General features: G+C 49.6%; 1 protein-coding gene across 1 annotated transcript in view; it reads right to left on the bottom strand.

Moving 5' to 3' along the window:
- RNF123 (ring finger protein 123) overlaps positions 1-19,038 on the bottom strand; it is a 161,958-nt gene extending 142,920 nt beyond the window's left edge. The window contains exons 1-5 of the mRNA XM_045024068.1: positions 18,933-19,038; positions 10,934-11,051; positions 10,322-10,406; positions 2,705-2,784; positions 817-914 (exon numbers count right to left, since the gene is read on the bottom strand). Of these exons, the coding sequence (XP_044880003.1) occupies positions 817-914; positions 2,705-2,784; positions 10,322-10,406; positions 10,934-11,015 (345 nt within the window). The 5' untranslated portion in view covers positions 11,016-11,051; positions 18,933-19,038. The remainder of the gene's footprint in view (positions 1-816; positions 915-2,704; positions 2,785-10,321; positions 10,407-10,933; positions 11,052-18,932) is intronic.
- Positions 19,039-20,865: the final 1,827 nt, after the last annotated feature.

Genomic DNA, 20,865 nt, shown 5'->3' on the forward strand with positions numbered 1-20,865 from the left:
AGAGGTGTAAGCATGGGGCAAGGGATGTAAGGGGGCAGTGAGAGGCAGGATCGCTGAAGGCAGGTGGAGAATCTGCTAGATCCCAGCAGACTGGGCCAGTTTGCTCTTTCAGTGAGTGTGCTGGGGGAGAAAAGGCTGCAGTAAGTGGAGGCAGCAGGGCTCAATGCGGGGCAGTGGGTTCAGTGGTGGCAGGAAGCAGGGCTGCTTGGCCAATGAGGTAGAGCAAGTGGAGGAGGAGAGAACAAATCAGTGCAATGTTGGGGGCTCCCATAGCACCATGGCAGGAGTAGAGGGAATGGGTGTTGGAAGTGAACCAGGGAGTGAGAATGGACAACAGGCTAGCGAAGGGAAGGATGTGAGAACTGCCTGGCCCCTGCTGACAGAGACCTCTGGTTACCCAATGGCCCTGCATGCTGCCTTTGATTTTTGTTTGCTCTTTCACTGACTTAACCTGCAGCGCCTGGGTATCACAGAATACAGGCTAAGTGCAATGTAACCTCGAGGTGACTTTGAAAAACAATTGAGAACCACCTCAGAATCTTAAACCTCTGGACAAAAGACTATGCAATAATACCAGAGCAGGAGCAGCTTGCCTGAAATGCAGTTTGAAGGCACTGCTAGAACTCCTCCTCTTGGAGAATCTGTTTCACTCAGGAGTATTACAGCCTCTCAAAGCATCATTTAACAACACACCAAAATGGCGGCAGGGGGATTTGCTTTGAAGAACATATTGCAAGAGGACAACACAGGCCCGAAGACAGACCTTTAAATCCCCAAGGGCCATTCCACACACACTGGGCTCCTTGTCACACTCACCCCAAGTAGGTCATCATCAACCAGGAGGAGTCCCTCAAAACCACTGGTGTGGTCCAACACCACAGTAGAGGGACCAAGTCGCCCCTCTAATACCTGATCTGAAATGAGAGTTGCATGAAAGCCAGTCAGAGCAGCAGAGAAAGCCATGTGGCACTTGTAGTACAAGAATTTCGTGGACGCCATGGTATAGACTAGAAAAGAACACCTGGATTCTGCAGCTGAGGAGGAGCAGAAGAACAGAGTTATAACATCAGATTATCAGCACTTCCAGGGGGCAGCAGGCTCAGGGTGGAATTTAAACAGAAGTTCTCAAAGCAATGCATGATGTTTTAGCCACGCAGCACCCAAGTCACATGCCCAGTCTCATATAGCACCTGGAAAATTTACCCCAACAGTTTCAGTGGCTTCAAAATAGTCTGATGGCCATCAAAGCTAAACCCCCAGCCAAACAGACTAAAACATTCCCATCTAGTGGTAGCAAGACACTCACATAAAAACATAACATAAGAACATAAGAAAGGCCGTACCGGGTCAGACCAAAGGTCCATCTAGCCCAGTATCTGTCTACCGACAGTGGCCAATGCCAGGTGCCCCTGAGGGAGTGAACCTAACAGGCAATGATCAAGTGATCTCTCTCCTGCCATCCATCTCCATCCTCTGACGAACAGAGGCTAGGGACACCATTCTTACCCATCCTGGCTAATAGCCATTTATGGACTTAGCCACCATGAATTTATCCAGTCCCCTTTTAAACATTGTTATAGTCCTAGCCTTCACAACCTCCTCAGGTAAGGAGTTCCACAAGTTGACTGTGCGCTGCGTGAAGAAGAACTTCCTTTTATTTGTTTTAAACCTGCTGCCTATTAATTTCATTTGGTGACCCCTAGTTCTTGTATTATGGGAATAAGTAAATAACTTTTCCTTATCCACTTTCTCAACATCACTCATGATTTTATATACCTCTATCATGTCCCCCCTTAGTCTTCTCTTTTCCAAACTGAAGAGTCCTAGCCTCTTTAATCTTTCTTCATATGGGACCCTCTCTAAACCCCTAATCATTTTAGTTGCTCTTTTCTGAACCTTTTCTAGTGCTAGAATATCTTTTTTGAGGTGAGGAGACCACATCTGTACACAGTATTCGAGATGTGGGCGTACCATGGATTTATATAATGGCAATAATATATTCTCAGTCTTATTCTCTATACCCTTTTTAATGATTCCTAACATCCTGTTTGCTTTTTTGACCGCCTCTGCACACTGCGTGGACATCTTCAGAGAACTATCCACGATAACTCCAAGATCTTTTTCCTGTAGATCTCACACAGTAGATATAAGCTCATGACTAGATACATGAAGAGGCAAAGCATCACCTCTTATGGGCTGTGCTTTAATGACTGGGGGAGGGAACAAATGCCTCAGATCATGGCAGGTAAAAGCGTGGGGCTGAGGAAATTCAACAATGGTAGGGGAATGCATCAGAAGAATAAGCCACAGAGACTATCAACAAGCCTGCATATTCCATTGAAGAATGGGACACTCCAGCTATTCTGCAGTATGAAATCTCAGCAGCAAGAGCTTGCTATATCATTGCTAAGGAGATGTCTCCAACACATCTGCCCAAACAAGAGTTCACTGCATGAGTTTGCCCATTCTTTGGAGCAAGCACTCCACTATCCATCTGGAAACATGGTTGTTACAACTAAGAACTGATCTATTGCAGGGTTAGCCCACAAGTGCTTAGAATCCAGGAGTTAAAGAGATGATGAATCAGAACATAGGGAAGCAAGAACCAAGCTCATTTAGGAATCAGTCTCCCATGAGACTGATTCTTCTCCCAATAAGGCACACAAGGAAGCTCCAAGAGGACCAGACACCCAGTATCTCCTACCTCGACTGTCCTCTGCACCACTGTCCTCTGCCAGCAATTTGTCAAGGTGCTCCTGCAGGTTCTGGAATGTCAGTGGCTTCCTGGGAATAAAGAAGAGTGCCATTCAAAACTCTAAAAGAACAGGAGTACTTGTGGCACCTTAGAGACTAACAAATTTATTTCAGCATGAGCTTTCAGTATGAAAGCTCATGCTGAAATAAATTTGTTAGTCTCTAAGGTGCCACAAGTACTCCTGTTCTTTTTGCGGATACAGACTAACACGGCTGCTACTCTGAAACCTTCAAAACTCAGTGTGTCACCAAGGTTTAATGAGTTCACACCTTGGGTGGCTTGTAAAACAGAGCTGCCTGACTGTCCCCGGCATTGTCCTTTGCTGCTATTTATAGTAAAGCTCACAGTAAGAAGTTCCACTTATCTGTGTTACATATCATTAAGGGAAGGAACTTGAGGCAGGCAGGCATGCTAGGATCAAAGGCTGAGACATGTGAAGAAGAATAGTGTTTGCAGAGAGATAAGCTAAATTACCAAAGGCCCTCAAGTCTTGGGTGCTGATCAGCTGAGGTCAGAAGCAATCCCATGGGGAGTGATGATGTTCGTCCATCGTTTTCGAAGAAGACCTTGACATCTAGCAGGTTGTGAGCTGTCCACAGTGCGTCCGCAGGTGGCTGATAAGGCCAATACGGGCACTAAATGTTCTGCCACATGTCGGGCAGACATGTGTGGGCACCACTGTTACTACATTTACAGCTCTGGCTTTACGGAGTGCTCGCTTCTCTTGAGCAATAGTTATCCTTCTGGCTTCAGATGTCTGGCAGCCTTGATGGATCAGCGTACGCCATGTCGATCGGTCCTGTGCCAGAGTTTCCCAGGAGGTGATGTCAATATCCAGGGACTTAAGAGAGGCTTTCAGCGTGTCTTTATATCGCTTCTTTTGTCCCCCGTGTGATCGCTTTCCTTGAGACAGCTCACCATAAAAGAGCTGTTTGGGGATGCGGTGGTCTGGCATCCTTACAACATGGCCTGCCCAGCGTGTCTGGGCTTTCATAAGCAGAGTATAAATTGATGGCAGGCCTGCTCTGGAGAGGACTTCTGTATCTGGCACCTTATCCTGCCACCGGATCCTCAGAAGTCTGCGGAGGCAAGTCATGTGGAAGTGGTTCAGTTGCCTAGCGTGCCTCTTGTATACAGTCCAAGTCTCACTGGCATACATCAGGGTAGTTAGCACTACTGCTCGGTAGACTTTAAGCTTTGTAGCAAGGCTTATTCCACGGCGGTCCCACACGTTAGTCAACAGTCTGCCAAATGCAGAACTTGCCTTAGCGATTCTGCAGTTGACCTCGATGTCAATTGTCACTGCGCGAGAAAGGGTGCTGCCAAGGTATGTAAATTGGTCCACTGCTTGCAGCTTTTGTCCCTTCACTATGATGGTGGGCTCTTGGTGTCGGGCTTTCGGAGCTGGCTGGTGCATCACTTCGGTTTTCTTTATGTTGATGAGGAGGCCGAAGTTATCGCATGCTGCTGCGAATTTATCCATGCTAGCTTGCATTTCCTGCTCTGATCCAGCATTCAGGGCACAGTTGTCAGCAAAAAGAAGATCTCTTAGCACAGTCTCCTTTACTTTGGTGACAGCCTGGAGTCTTCGCAGGTTGAACAGTTTCCCATCAGTCCTGTATCTCAGGCTGATTCCCAAGGAACTGTTATGAAAGGCGTCTGACAGCATAGCTGAAAACATTATGCTGAACAGGGTCGGTGCCAACACACACCCTTGCTTGACGCCGTTTGTGACGGGAAAGGCCTCTGAAGCTTCTCCGTCGTCCAGAACACGAGTCGTCATGCCGTCGTGGAACTGACGTACCATCAGGATGAATCTGTCAGGGCACCCAAACTTCGACATGATGCGCCACAGACCTTCGCGACTGACAGTGTCAAAAGCCTTGGTAAGATCCACGAAGATGGTATACAGTTCACGATTCTGCTCTTGACACTTCTCTTGGAGCTGACGAACTGCAAAGATCATGTCCACAGTGCCACGCTCTTTGCGGAAGCCGCACTGTGTCTCGGGTAGTAAACCCTGTTCCAGGTGGTCAATCAGGCGATTCAGCAACACTCGTGCAAGGATCTTGCCTGCGCTAGAAAGCAGTGATATTCCTCTATGATTATCACAGACTTTTCGATTTCCTTTCCTCTTGTAGAGGTGTACGATGGACGCGTCTTTCAATTCCTGAGGAATGGACCCTTGATTCCAGAAGGACTGGAACAGCTGAGTGAGTTTGTCAACAAGCATTGCACCACCATCCTTATAGATTTCCGCTGGAATCGCATCAGATCCTGAGGCCTTGCCACTAGACAGCTGACTGATGGCCTGTAGGATTTCAGTCTCTGATGGTGGAATGTCCAGGCTGTAATTAATATCCGCCTGGGGCATTCTATCAATCGCCTCATTATTGATGGAAGATGGGCGGTTCAGTACGGATTGGAAATGCTCAGCCCAACGCCGTAAGATCAGAGTCTTCTCAGTAATGAGAGTTACGCCATCTAAGTCCAGTAGAGGGGAACTCCCTGAAGGCCGAGGTCCGTACAAGGATCTAAGGGCTTCGTAGAACTGTTTGGCATCGTTTCTATCAGCAAACTTCTGGATTTCATCTGCTTTGGCACTCAACCAGGAGTCCTGCATCTTACGAAGCTTGCTCTGTACGGTCCTGCGAATGTTGTTGAAGGCATTTTTCTTAGCTGTTGACGACGGGTCGTTCTGATGAGCACGGTGAAGGCGGTGCTTTTCAGCAAGTAAAGCCTTGATCTCTTCATCGTTTTCATCAAACCAGTCCGACTGTTTCCTGTGTGAGGGTCCAAGAACCTTTAGTGCAGAAAAGTGCACAATATTTCGGAAGCGTTCCCAGTTCCTCTCAACGTTTTCCTCTAATTGCAGCTCTGAGAGTTGGTTGTCGAGATATTCTACTAGTGAAGCTGCTGTCTTGGTGTTCCTCAGTTTACTGACGTTGATCTTTTTCATCACAGCTTTATTTCCCTGCGGACGTCTCTTTGGCTTGATGTGAAGGCTTAATTTAGAGATGATAAGTCTATGATCAGTCCAACAGTCAGCACTCGGCATGGCCTTAGTCACCCTTACATCCTGTCTGTCTTTCCTCCGCACGATGACATAATCAATGAGATGCCAGTGCTTGGAACGTGGGTGCATCCAGGACGTCTTTTTGCGAGTGGGCAGGCGGAAGATGGTATTGGTGATGATCAGATCATGAGCCGCACATGTCTTCAATAGTAGTAGGCCATTGCTGTTGCATTTGCCGATTCCATTTTTTCCAATGACGCCATCCCAGGCAGAGTGATCGGATCCTACTCTCGCGTTAAAATCGCCAAGTAGAATCAGCCTGTCGGTGCGCTTCACGGATGAAAGTAGGGCATCGAGATCTTCATAAAACTTGTCCTTTACTTCATCCGGATTTGTCATTGTGGGTGCGTAAGCGCTGATTAGTATAACTCGCTTTCCTCTCGGTAGTGGAAGATGCAGTGTCATGAGTCGATCGTTCACGCCCTTGGGAAGACTGGCAAGTTTGCGGACAAGATGATTCTTAACCGCAAAGCCAACTCCAGATTCACGATGTTCGTCACTGCTACGTCCACACCAGAAGAATGTGTAACCACCTCCTGTTTCTGTGAGCTGACCTTCGTTGGCTAGACGAGTTTCACACAGAGCCGCAATATCGATGTTAAATCTTGCGAGCTCTCTGGCTACCAGAGCTGTTCTTCTTTCTGGTCGATCTGCTGAGGGGTTGTCTAGAAGCGTGCGTACATTCCATGTACCAATAATAAGTGGTGTCACCTTGCGTTTTGTTGCTTGAAATTTTGTTATTCGACCGCATAAGATGGGATCCCCTCCAGCCGCGGTAAGCTGGCCAGGGTTCTATGAAGCAAACAATGTTTAGGGCACCTTTTCTAGCCCCTTCCTCTTACTACGGAGGTGAGCAGTGCAGTCCTAAAGAGGGCTGCTCAGTCACTCAGGTAGACGCCGAATCCAGCTGTTGCTTCGGTCAGCAAGAAGACGACCATTAGACCTGAGCCGCCTGTGTGCAGGTCCACGGCTACAGCTTCCAGTGTATCCACACCTGCTGCTTCGTCGCTCGCCCATCGCCACAGGACTTTAAAGTTTACGGGAATTGGAGGGATGTCAAGACTTGCGCGTGAATTGGATTAAAGTGAGGGAGAGGTGCGCATAGTCAGCCTCACTCTCTCTTCCCAGATTCCATCTTGCTCCAATGGCAGGACAAAAGTCGAGACGGTTGGAGATGGGCTGGGCGCAGTGGTTGACCAGGGCGTCTTTCGCGTCTTGCCGTGCTCTTAGCGTACCACGTCGCTTGCAGAAACCGCCTTCATGACCGTTGGTCTTATTCCAAAAGGTCTCATCCGCTCAATCCGCCGGAGTCTGTCTTCACATGCTCGGGATAGACAAGGCCCCATCTCACCGAAGGTCTATGCCCGACGGCTACCCTCAACCTGGTTTAGCCAGCCTGTCGAAGCTGTTGCCCGGGGTGTGGCCGCTGCGCATGCTACAGCTGCTAGGAGCCACAGGTGAGAGCTGAGTGACAGGTGGGGACCAAAGGTGGACGAGCTGCCCTGAAGGGACACGACATGCCCCTACACCAGAGGTGCTACCCCTCCCTGAACACCCCATACACCCATACTGTGAAACTGGACAACTGCATTACTATTACCACAGTGCCTAAACCCCATTCATGGACCAGGACCATGTTGTGTTAGGTGCTGTACAAACAGAGCAAAAGGACAGTCCCTGGCCCAGAGAGCTGACAATCTAAATATAAAACAAGAGACAATGTAGACAGACAGATGGGGGCGCTCAAGGAAACAATGAGACAGTATTGGGCAGCACGACAGGAATTGGTCTTGGCGCACCTGCAATCTAACCGCTGTCCAGATTTTGTAGGCATCACAGGACAGGAGAGTTTTCAGGAGGGCTTTGAAAGACGATAATGAGATAGCTGTGTGAATGTTTAAAGGGAGCTCCACCCAAGCACAGTACAGACCACTACCAGACAGCACAGCGGCCTAAGAGGACTGCTTCAATATGGCAAGTTCCATTAGCCAAGAGCTCTGTTTGTCTGCACCTGAGTTGAGATGGTAATGTACTGGGATCAGGCAACAGCCTTCTACTTCTCAGCTCAAGTCCAGGGAAACAGAGAGGAAAAAACCAAACAGAAGCCAGTTTGTTGGACCAATCACCCTTTCCTGGTCGTCAGTCCCTATGTCCTTAAGGCTCCAGTAATCAAAAGAATTGGAGTTCTGAAAACTGACACACTGGTGCAAATGGAATATTCCAAGGCATGCTGGCTGGAAAGTTTGTGGAAAAGTAACATGAGACAGTCCTCCCTCCTCCCCCCATAACCTCAACTTACCAACAGCCCAGTGTTATTTTTAGAGGTTATGACAGATCAGATGTGAGCTCAGAATCTAAGCATAGTGGGAGGAATGTAACCCCCAGCGCCTTTTAAACACAGCCAGCCAGAAAGAGGAACATTTCACCAGAGGGGCTCCACACCATTCCAACTGCAACTGTACCCACTTACAGGCCTTCCAGTGGCAAAGCTGAACACAAGAGTTACGCAATAAGAGGCCCCAGGATTCTGACCCACAGAATGTGAAGCAGAGTTGAAAGCATAAAAAGAATTTCAATGCCACAGCTTGATATCTAGCTTTACTTTTGTCCTGCACAAGCAATTTCCTTCAGATAACACCTAATAATAAAGATACCAAGTATCAGAGGGGTAGCTGTGTTAGTCTGTATCCACAAAAACAACAAGGAGTCTGATGGCACCTTAAAGACTAACAGACTTATTTGGGCATAAGCTTTCCTGGGTAAAAAAAACCCCACTTCTTCAGATGCATGGAGTGAAAATTACAGGCAAATGAAAAGAAGAGAGTTACCTTACAAGTGGAGAGCCAATGCTGAAGGTCAATTTAGTCAGGGTTGATGTGGTCCACTCCCAATAACTGATGAGGATGTGTCAATACGAAGAGAGGGAAAATTGATTTTGTAGTGAGCCAGCCACTCCTAGTCCCTATTCAAGCCCAAATTGACGGTGTAAGTTTGCATATGAATTGTAGCTCTGCAGTTTCTCTTTGAAGTCTGTTTTTGAAGTTGTTTTTTTGGTTGAATAATGGCTACTTTTAAATCTGTTGTTGAGTGTCCAGGGAGATTGAAGTGTCCTCCTACTGGCTTTTGTATGTTACCATTCCTGATGTCTGATTTGTGTCCATTTATCCTTTTATATAGGGACTGTCTGGTTTGGCCAATGTACATGTCACCTACTAGAGGACAGGTCCAACAAGGAAAATAACAGAACACCACTGGCTATCACGTACAGCCCCCAGCTAAAACCTCTCCAGTGCATCATCAACGATCTACAACCTAACCTGGAAAACGATCCCCACTCTCACAGGCCTTGGGAGGCAGGCCAATCCTCGATTAGACAGCCCCCGCCACCTGAAGCAAATACTCACCAGCAACTACACACCACATCACAGAAACACTAACCTAGGAACAAATCCCTGTAACAAACCCCATTGCCTTCTCTGCCCCCATATTTACTCTAGCGACATCATCATAGGACACAACAACACCAACCACACCATCAGAGGCTCATTCACCTGCACGTCTACTAATATGATATATGCCGTCATGTGGCAGCAATGCCCCTCTGCCATGTACATTGGCCAAACCGGACAATTCATTTGCAAACTTACACCATCAATTTGGACTTGAACAGGGGCTGGGAGTGGCTTGCTTACTACAAAAGCAATTTCCCTCTCTTCGTATTAACACCTCCTCTTCAATTATTGTGAGTGGACCACATCCACCCTGACTAAATTGGCCTTCAGCATTGGTTCTCCACTTATAAGGTAACTCTCTTCTCTTCATGTGCCAATATATATTTGTCTGTATCTGTAATTTTCACTCCATGCATCTGAAGAAGTGGGTTTTTTACCCACGAAAGCTTATGCCCAAATAAGTCTGTTAGTCTTTAAGGTGCCACCAGACTCCTCGTTGTTTTAGTAATAAAGAGGTCACCATACAGTGCTCCCAAGACTGAGACAACAGAAGGGATATTACTGTCATAGGAAGTGTCACTGTATTACATATGACAATAGTAGCATTGTGTCTAGTTTACAGGGCACTGACTGCCCAATTTTCACAAACGCTTACACAACATTTCTGCAGCACTTGCCACTGCATAAGCAAACTGGACAAGCGTGTGCATGATTGATCAGGAAGATGCATAACTGGCCCTAAGTATGTACAATCACTACATTTACTGTACATCTCCAAGTAAGTTAGGCCTGCAATTACATGTGCACAATTCTATAAGTCAGGCACTGGAAGTCAAATTGTGAGAAGCCATTAAAGAAGAGACTTCTGCAACACAATGCACTTCCACTGGCTTGTTTTTCCCTAATGCAAGCATCACAGAGAGGCTTTGTTACTGACTGACTCTGGAAAGGATCTCCCAGTCCGACGTGTCATGACATGTCCGGAGGAAGGCAGGTGCAGCTTCACTCGCCATGTAAGAGTTAGAAAGCAACCAGTACCTGTAAGCAGCTGCAGGCTGGATCCCATCAGCACTGGGGAAGATGCGGCGCAGATAGTCATTCAGCAGCTTGCTGTTCACTATCCCTGTAGTGAACAGCAAAAGAAAGAAGCAATGGGAAGTCAGGAAGATCACCTCAGAAATATCAACTGCACCTCCTTTGCTATGGTACATTCACAGCCCAGCTTTTCGCACATTAACTTGCCATACAGACAAACCCTTACACTCTACTTCACCCAAAGGTAGAGGAGCTCCACGCAGGGGAAAACCACTGTGGCACAGAGACAAGAGGGAGAAGCCCTCAGAGCAGTGAAAAGCCCTTCCCCCCCCCAAGAGACAAAACCCTTCTGGGCTCTTAGGAAGGGTTTAGGTCTTGTCTGCCCTGGAGTTTTGCACTTGTCCCTGTCCAAAAGTGGGTAAGATGCCCCAGTGCAAATTGCAGCTACTCGTCACACTGGGGAGGTGGCAGTGGTATGGCAGCACTAAAGGGTGGAAGTGGGGAAAATCCTCAGTGTCAACTAGAAACTGCTAACTGGCTCTTGCGAAGAACTCAGCCTAGGAAACAGGTGTGACAGCCTACCCCCACATCTACACACTATGCAAGGGCATGTACCTGTGACCTTGGGCTTCTCAGACTCAATGCTCAGCCTGTAGTTCCTCCGGGAAAAGGCAGTCCCAGCACCTCTTGACGTCATTCTTCACGGCTGTGTGAACCACCACAGAGGCCAAAGCTGAAACAGGAAGGCACACCAGTCTGTCATTAGGAGCAAGGAGACTTGTTGGTGAGAAAGGTCCCTCCCTTAGCTCTTGCCCATCATTATGAATCAGAGGCAAGTACAGAAGGTCACTTAGGTTTCCCTTGCTTTAGAAGTGCCCAACATGGCACTCAACATGTACATGATGATGTCAGACAATTAACAGGGTCCCTGCCCAAAGAGCTTGCCATCCAACCAGGGAAGTTAACTGGAGTGGGCTGCCAGCCCCACCCTCAGTCTCACCTGAGGCCTGGGGGAGTGGGAGACAAGGCAATCATAACACATTGTAATTCAGCTATACCCAGCACCTGACCCAGGTCATATGACTCAGCGCCTGCATGCACCAGACAGTGCCCTCGACCCCCATAGGCTCTACATCCATCAAAGAGCTTAGGCTGCCCCACACCTAGAGCCACTGCACAGAAACTGGGCAGCAGCAGTACATCAGTGCCCAGCATAGACATGCCTCATTAGAGAAGGGGCCCAGGGATAGACATGTGGTACAAATACCAACCTAGCAGTCCTCACACTCATCCTGACAATACCCCACATGCCCACAGAGACAGGAATAGAATGACACCTCATTCTTCTGTTTGACTGTTTGTACAAGAGGGAACTGCCTTGGTCAGTGACGGCAGAAGGCAGAGAGAGGCCTGAACCAGACAAAAGCAGAACCACATTGCTTACAAAGCAGAGGAGCCATTGAGCACCCAGGGGTTTTTTACAGGGACAGCAACTAATTTGGCTGGAAGCAAATGAGCTACTGGTGAAGCAGTTTTCAAGGTGAAAACCTAGCATTAGCCTGAATATTTCTGATTGAGTTCTAGGGCTTGGCTACACTCGAAACTTGAAAGCGCTGCCGCGGGAGCGCTGCCATGGCAGCGCTTTGAAGTGTGAGTGTGGCCGCAGCACCAGCGCTGGGAGAGAGCTCTCCCAGCGCTGCACGTACTCCACCTCCCCGTGGGGATTAGCTTGCAGCGCTGGGAGCCGCGCTCCCAGCGCTGCGGCACTGTTTACACTGGCGCTTTACAGCGCTGTATCTTGCAGCGCTCAGGGGGTGTTTTTTTCACACCCCGAGCGAGAAACTTACAGCGCTGAAAAGCACCAGTGTAGCCAAGGCCCTAGTAATATTGGGAACAGAGTACTACCTCAGAGCCACCACCAGGTACCCAAGTTCTCACCCTGAGCAGATCACCAGCAGAAAGCATGGTTCTCTCGACATCACCCATGTTGTTTAAAGGCTGCTACCAAGGACGGCAGACGTGTCAGTTGCCAGCTGTGTTCTGGCTCACAAGTGCTCTGCATCTACAGTTTGTGAGCAAGCACTCTACTGAAAATCACTACAGTCCTCCCACAAGTCCTTTGGAGAACAGTTGTCTGATCAACTTCAGTGTGTTCCCTGCTCTGAAGAAAAGGAGCAGGCAGTGCAAAGCAAGTGCCTGCACCCAGTGGAAACAGCACCAAGCAAAGTGCAGGGTGGAGACTAGAGCAACTCAGAGGAAAAATGGAGACCCAAGCCAACAATTTAAGTACCGCAGGAAGCCTATTGGTGGGAGGTAAATTGAGACTGCTAGGCCAACAGGCAGCAAAGAGAGAAACAAGAGACTGTAAAGAAAACACAGGATTTCTTCCAATTCCACCAGAGCAATGGAGCAATCCCTACTGCACAGTTGCCCTGGACTGTAGTGATGGTGGGGCACTCTCTCAACTCTCCACTGGAGTGTAATGAAAAACAAAATGATGGGAACTACTCAAAGTTAGGATGTAATAAACCCCCAGAATAGCTTTCATCTGAGAGCCGGACAAGAATGAAAGCAATACACCACACAGAATTCACAATAATCTTGACAACCTGGAGAAAGTCTGAATTTAACAGATTGAAATTCAATTAGGACAAACGCAAAATACTCCACTTCAGAAGGAATAATCAACTGCGCAAATACAAAATGGTAAATGACTGCCTAGGAAGAAGTACTGAAGAGAAGAATGGGGTGGTTATAGCACATCACAGACTAAACAGGAGTCAACAGTGTAATATTGTAGCAAAAAAAAATCTATAATCATTCTGGGATGTTGTGAGGATGTGAGAATTTTCTGTAATTTTTATGAATCTTTGTGTGCCTCAGTTTCTCCTATACATAGTAGTGATACCCAGTGGGTGGGAAAGGACTGTTTGCTCTCAAGGCAGGCTAAGTGACTCAGGTACAGTATGAATGTTGCCTACCTGTCTGAGACTAAATGAGTCATTGGGAAAAGCCTGGCCAAGAAAACAATGGCAAATTAGTCACCAGGACATCACCATCTAGCAACCAACAACCCAGAAGGAGATAGATTTCCCCACCTCAGTAGGAAAAAAGTGGGGGGGGGGGATGGGGGATGGGAGAGAATAGGACCTGGCTGCTGGAAGGAGTTCACTCTCACCTGGGAACTGACCAAGGAGAACAGAGAGAGAGAGACAGCTTGTCTGGGCTCTGACTAATCAGAATGGACTTGGGCTATGCTTTAACTTTCAGTTCTCTGGGCTACTATAAGGACTTCCTAAGCTGGGTTCCAGTTGACTAATAAACTTGACTGTTTTGACAATGGTGTTGAAATGTCACTGCAAATGTTTGGAGAGGCACATTAATCCCTAAAGAGCGTACAAATCTCTACCAGGGTCCATCTCATGTGAACTAGCTGAACAGAGCTCACGGGTTGAGGCAGGAGTGCTGGAGCACCAGAAGTTCAGTCCAATCCAAAGAGTCCAACCTATGCAGGATGAGTGAGGTCCTAGGGAGTCCGACACACTGAAGAGGTTTCTCCTAAAGCAGGAGTGGTCAAATGTTTTGGCCCAAGGGCCACATTGGGGAATAGAAATTGTATGGCGGGCCATGAATGCTCAGAAAATTGGGGTTGGAGTGTGGGAGGGGGTGAGGGCTCTAGTTGGGGGTGCAGGCTCTGGGTGGGGCCAGAAATGAGGACTTCAGAATGTGGGAGGGGGCTCTGAGCTGGGGAGTGGGGTGCAGGGGGGCGGGGAGAGCTCCAGCTGGTGATGTGGGCTCTGGGGTGGAGCTGAGGATGAGGAGTTTGGGGTGTAGGAGGGTGCTCTGGGCTGGGATAGAGGGGTTCGGAGGGCAGGAGGGGGATCAGGGCTGGGGCAGGAGGTTGGGGTACAGGAAGGGGTTCAGGCTCCGGCTGGAGTTGTGGGCTCTGGGGTGGGGCTGGGGATGAAGAGTTTGGGGTGCAGGAGGGTGCTCCAGGCTGGGATCAAGGGTTCACAGGGTGGGATGGGGCATTGGGAGAGGCTCTGAGGTGCAGGCTCCTGGCAGCACTTACCTCAAGCAGCTCCCGGAAGCAGCAGCATGTCCCTTCTCCGGCTCCTACACGAAGACATGGCCAGACAGCTCTGCACACTTCCCCATCCGTAAGCACCACCCCTGCTGCTCCCATTGGAGCACTGGAGTGGGGCCATGCGGCTGCTTCCGGGAGCCATGTGGAGTGGCCCCCCAACTCCTCGGCTGGAGTGCCGAGTGGGGAAAGCCCCAGACCTTGAGGGCCAGCTTAAAACGGCTGGCGGACCGTAGTTTGCCCACACCTGTCCTACAGAGTGTCCCAAAGCTAGGGCATAGCACCAGTCCTGTGGATCCATGACAGCAGTATTAGTAGGAGTGTTGTAAACAAAACACAACAAATAATTCTTCCACTCCACTCTGCGCTGATAAGGCCTCAATTAGAGTATTGTGTCCAGTTCTGGCCGCCACACTTCAAGGAAGATGTGGACAAATTGGAGAAAGCCCAGAGGAAAGCACCAATAATGATCAATGGTTTAGAAAACATGACCTATGAAGAGAGATTGAAAAAAATGGGTTTGATTAGTCTGGGGAAGAGAAGACTGAGGGAGAACATGATAACAGTCTTCAAGTACATAAAAGATTGTCATTAAAAGGAGAGTGAAAATTTGTTTTCCTTAGCTACTGAGTACAGGGAAAGAAGCAATGGGCTTAAATGAGGTTTAGGTTGGACATTAGGAAAAAACTTCCTAACTGTCAGGGTAGTTCAGCACTGGAACAAATTGTCTAGGGAGGTTGTGGAATATCTGTCGGTGGGTTTTTTTAAGAAGAGGTTAGACATCTGTCAGGGATGGTCCAGAAGATAATATTGAGCCATGCCTCAGTGCAGGGGACTGGACTAGACATATCAAGATCCCTTCCAGTTCTACAGTTCTATGATTTACCGTTAAAGCTAGTTGCTATGCTGCATGTGCAGTTTTAAAAGTTCCTTGGGAACTGTCAACAAGCATGACACTTTACTTTAGCTTCAGAAAAAAAGGCTGTGAAAACCAGGTAAGGGCAGGTTAATACAACACCTTGGGGTGTATTATATGATAAGGAACTCAGTTTACTCTTCTCAAAACTGTATTTATTTTAACCTGCCAGAACACTTTAAAACAGCTTTAAAAAAAAAAAACAACCACAGCAGAACAGGCACCAATTTATAGCACTTTGGGTTTTCTAAAGAATTTTGACAGAGTCCCCAACAAGTGTTATAAGGAATAGTGACAGCAACAATGTGAAAGGTGAAGCGCTGCCACTGCAATTAATTTAACAACTGCTTAATGCAAAAGGAAGCAAAGCACGGGGATAGAGGGCCAATTCTCAATATGGAAAGACTAGAAACTGGGTACTTATGGATTAGAGCTGGTGAGGTGCAAGATATTTGATAACTATCTGGGAGAGGAGACGGAGTGGTTTGTAGCAATCTACCAAAGGCACATGTTGACTTTGGTTAGCATATACTAGGAAAAACAGTGAGGAGTGCCACAAAGGCCAAACAGAAGTAGCAGCACAAGAGAAGATGAAGTTCAGTGAAGGCATCTAAAAGGTCATAGTGCACACAGGAAACAAACAAGTTCTGTAAAATCTGTAAATACTCAGGAAAGAAATCGGTGACTAGTGGAGACATCTGTTCAGTACACAACAGCATTCACAAGACAGTAAATTTTTAGGCTGTTTTACAAGATAATGATGCCCACACAAGTGTGTCCTTACCACAGCCTCTCTCACTACTATACCCCCCCTCTTCTAGTGTGAGGACCTCTAGCGCGTGAGGAACGATCAGCTTGTCTTACCTCTATTTTGTCCCTCACTTCATAAGACCAGTTAAAAAACTTCAGGACCAGACTTCAAAGAGAAACTGCTGAGCTTCAGTTCATCTGCAAATTTGACACCATCAGCTCAGGATTAAACAAAGACTGTGAATGGCTTGCCAACTACAAAACCAGTTTCTCCTCCCTTGGTTGTCACACCTCAGCTGCTAGAAGAGGGCCTCATCCTCCCTGATTGAACTAACCTCGTTATCTCTAGCCTGCTTCTTGCTTGCACATATATACCTGCCCCTGGAAATTTCTACTACATGCATCCGACAAAGTGGGTATTCACCCACGAAAGCTCATGCTCCAAAACGTCTGTTAGTCAATAAAGTGCCACAGGACTCTGCTGCTTTTACAGTTTAATCAACTAGATGATCAGAGCAGGCAGTTCTGAGATCAGCCCACTTTACAATGCCCCTATTGCCACTATAATAGCCATAAACAAAATCTTGTGTTTAAAAGGAACTAAGACTTGATACACATAATATCCCCTCTATTGCAAACCCTAAAAAGCAAGTTATGGAACAGCTCTTATCTGGACCAAACTACCCATGTAGCACCACTTCCAGAGAAGCAAAAGGCTCTACACCACACTGAACTTCCTACTGACTCCAAATAAGGAAACACGCTACACAACACACTCACCTACCTCACAGGTTACAGCAAAGCCTGCAGTACACACTCAGCAACAGCAGCAAACATTCAGGGTTGCCATACTATGCATTCTGTACTTATGGGGAATGGGAAGGCTGCAATTAAGGTTTTGCTCAATACTATTAGGGCTTCTTATGGGCCACAGGAGGACAGCATTCCTTTTTTCCAGTTCCCTCTTAAAACATGTTTCTCTTTTCATCCAGTAAGAAAATAGTCTTAAAACCAGGTGTTGTAGTGAAAAGCCACTCTAATCTACGTTCCAGTGGCTTGTATCACACACTGGCTCTCAAGCTCCAAAACTGCCAGAGGCTTTAGGGAAATGGAGGCCACTTCTCTTGACAACAACCTGTAGCTTCAGTGCTCTTGGAAACAAAGGCCCCAACACCAGTTAAATTGCAGTCATTTTTACTAAGGGTATAAGTAATTTCTGTCCTTTGTAAGTTATATGAACTGACAGCCATTTCAAGGAAGGGAAAATTGTAATATAACGGGCAAGACATAAAGACAAACTTTGATTACCTTACAACCTAATCTTTTAAGCGTATGTCTACATTATAAGCACTACACTGGCACAGCTGCTATGCCACTGTGGCTCTGTAGACACTTATTACAATGACTAAAGGGGTTTTTCTGTCCCTGCAGTACAGTTTCTCTCAACCTGGGGATCACAGGACAGTTTGAGAGGGGTCGCAAGCAGGGCCGGAGTAAGACTTGCTGGGGACCAGGGCAGAAACTAAAGAGTGGGACCCCACAGAAGGCACGTGCAACAGTCTCTAGGGGCAAAGCCAGCACTGGACACGGAAGCATTGACACTGACCCACGGGCTGGGTGGCCCACACCCGGGGCCCACGCCAAAGCCTGAGCCTCGCCTGGGGCTGAAGCATGTAACTTAGCTTTGCGGGGCCCTGCTTGCCAGCCCTAAGTATTAATCATAATTTACTTAATGATATTTAAGGGGGAGGGACAATTTTTTGGGGGGGGCAGGGTCAACCAGCACAAAAAGCTTGAGACACACTGCTGTAGCAGATCCACCTGTGGAGAGGTGTTCACCCATTGACCTGGCTGTCACCACAGTGATTAGGTCAACCTAAGTGCCAGCGCAAAATTTTTCACAGCCCTGAGCCATGTAGCTAGTTTGACGTAAATTTTAGGTGTAGACCAGGCCTCAGCATACATTTGAGGAATGCTGGCAACAAGTTTCAACTATACAGAAAGCCAGCCCTTTGTTAGCAAGAAGAGAGGAATAACAGGTCAAATGCTGGAGAAAGTTCTTAAAAAGCCCACTTTTAATTAGTTTTCACAAATACACTGAGATTTAGTTAATTTGTCAGAAAATTCATGTTTTACCTAAAGATCATTGCTGCACACTGAGGGAAGATACAACACACCTTTCATGCAGAACAAAGTGAATGAATGCCTGAAGTGAAAGGGGGAACCCCAGAGGTACTACCACATGCATACTAGAGCCATCTCTTTGGGCCTGCAGCACAGCAACACTGACTGCAGAAGATGGACTTGGGCTCCAAGGCCCACGGGCTGCTTGCACTAGTTGCCGATACATCTGTCCTAGCCCCCAGGCAAGCATCCATACGCCCAGCACAGTGGGCACTTAGTCCCCATCACCCTGAATAATCTACCGTGGTTCTCCTGTTCCTAGCTGGAATAGGCTCCCTGCTGAGCTACCCTAGGCTTCAGCTGGGTGCAAAGTTAACTCACCTGTCTCAATGCTTTTATTGTGAGGGAACCCAGGGGCTTTTAGTCTAGGAACACCCACTTTTCAACAGGGTACCTGCTCCCCCCCGACTACCCCCACTACCAGCAGCCCCAGCCCCCCCAACCCACCCACTCCAGACACGCCCACTCCCGCCCAAGGACACCCCCCCACACACACACCAGCCCCTGATCCATCCACTCCCGCCCAGGGCCCGTTCCCACCAGTTCCAGCCCCCAACCGTCCGCTGACGCCCAGGGACAAGCCCCGCGCCGGTCCCAGACCCTGGCACGCCCAGGAGCCACAGCGCCCACAACCCTGGGCGCTCGGGATCCGCGCTCGGGCCAGGCCCGCGGACACTCACCCGCCCGCGCCCCTCAGTCACAACAACCAGCCGCCTATGGACGGAGCCCCAGCAGGGACACTGCGGCCGGGGCGAGGCGGGGCCGCGCCACAGGCCCCGCCTCTCCGCGCGAACAGCCTGATTGGCGGAACCGGCGGCTCCCCGCGGGCGGAGCGCTGCGCTGGGCTGAGGGGGCGGCGCAGCGCCCCCTGCTGGGGGAGAGCGCCGGCTCAGCCTTCGCGCCGGGTGTCTCGAGCGTGCCTGGGAGTTGCGGGATCTCGGCTTTCCCGTGCCATGCTGAGCCTGGAGGGGCCCCGCTCGGTGCAGCGCGGAGCGGCCCTGCAGCAGGCCCGGGTCCGTTGGGGGGGCGCGCTGTCAGATCTGGGGGGCCAGGGATGAGGCGATTGCAGGGTCCCTCATCTGCATATTATGTTATCTTATCTGCATAAAATATAGCCAGCCTTCCTGGGCTCCACCAATATTCAGAAACATGGGCCTAGCTCCACCAACGTCTGGGCTTATATTTAATCAAAGCCATCCCGTCCAGATTACAGATGGGACGTGGGGTCCAGGACAGTCTGGGGGACTAGCAGGGGGCCTGGCGACAGCAGCAGTGAGGGACCCGGCCCCAGCCCGCTCCACCCCCATTCCACCCCTTCCCCTAAGCCCCTGCCCCGCTTCTTTCCGGCTTCTGCCCAGGGCCGCCCAGAGGATTCCGGGGGCCCGGGGTCTTCGGCAGCGGGGGGCCCTTCCGTTCCGGGACCCGCCGCCCAAGTGCCCCGAAGACCTGCGGCGGGAGCCCCCCGCCGCCGAATTACCGCCGAAGCGGGACCCGCCACCAAAGTGCAGCCTGGTCTTTGGCGGTAATTCGGCGGGGGGAGGGTCCCCGTCGCGGGTCTTCGGGGCACTTCGGCGGGGGTCCCGGAACGGAAGGGGCCTCCCGCCGCCGAAGACTGGGCTGCGCTTCGGCGGCGGGTCCCGCTTCCCCCCCGCCCCGGCCCCAGCCTCTTACCCCCGGCTCCCTCCTCACCCGGAGTCTCAGCGCCTCGCCGGAACAGCTGCAGCGTGTGGCCGGCGGGGCCTGAGCTCCGTCCCGCTCAGAGCTGCGTGGGGAGGGGGCGGGGCGGGGAGCTCCGCCGGGAGCTCCCAGCCCCGCCCCCTGACCACACAGCTCTGAGCCGGGCGGGGCTCAGGGGCCCCGGCAGAGACTCGGCGCTTGATGCGCTCAGGCTCCAGGAGAGGGGCGGAGGCGGGAGCCTCCGCTGTTCTCTTGGGGGCCCCTGCGGAGCCCGGGGCAAATTGCCCCCTTTGCCCCCCCCTCTGGGCGGCCCTGCTTCTGCCTCCTCCCCCAAGTAACACTGGGAGCCAGCAGGACGGGCTGGGGCCAGGTCGCTTGCTGCTGCTAGCGCCAGGCCTCCCCGCTAATCCTTCCAGGCCACCCTGGACCCCACATCCCCTTGATACATGAGGGCCCCCAAAGCACAGGGCCCAGGGTGGTTGCCCCGGTCCGTCCTATGGACGGGACGGTTCTGCCTGGACCCGTTCTGGGCACCACCAAAAATTATACAAACCTGTCGCCCATGCCCTTGGCAGGCAGGGATTTCCCTACACCCCCCTGAATTTCCCCAACACCTCCCACCCCAGTTGTCAACTAGTCACATGCAGTGTTACCAATTGAGTCTTTGGTTGGAAATTGTAATTGAAACATTAATACACAATTTAAAAGCATATACAGTGTATGATAAAATACTTGTACCTGGAAAAGTGTCATAGGTTTCAAAAGTATGAACAAAGACTAGCATCTTGTCTTCACACAGCTGTTGTTTTTTCTGACAATGCTTGCAGATTTGTTTCAGCAATGTTGGCCAACCTACCATTTCAAATTATGATTTGTAAGCAAGGTCTGAATGAGCTCTTCCCTGACAGCTAGTGATGAGCCAGGGGAGGGAGGGAA

This window comes from Mauremys mutica, chromosome 7 (genome assembly GCF_020497125.1).
Source record: "Mauremys mutica isolate MM-2020 ecotype Southern chromosome 7, ASM2049712v1, whole genome shotgun sequence".
Classification (NCBI taxonomy): Eukaryota; Metazoa; Chordata; order Testudines; family Geoemydidae; genus Mauremys; species Mauremys mutica.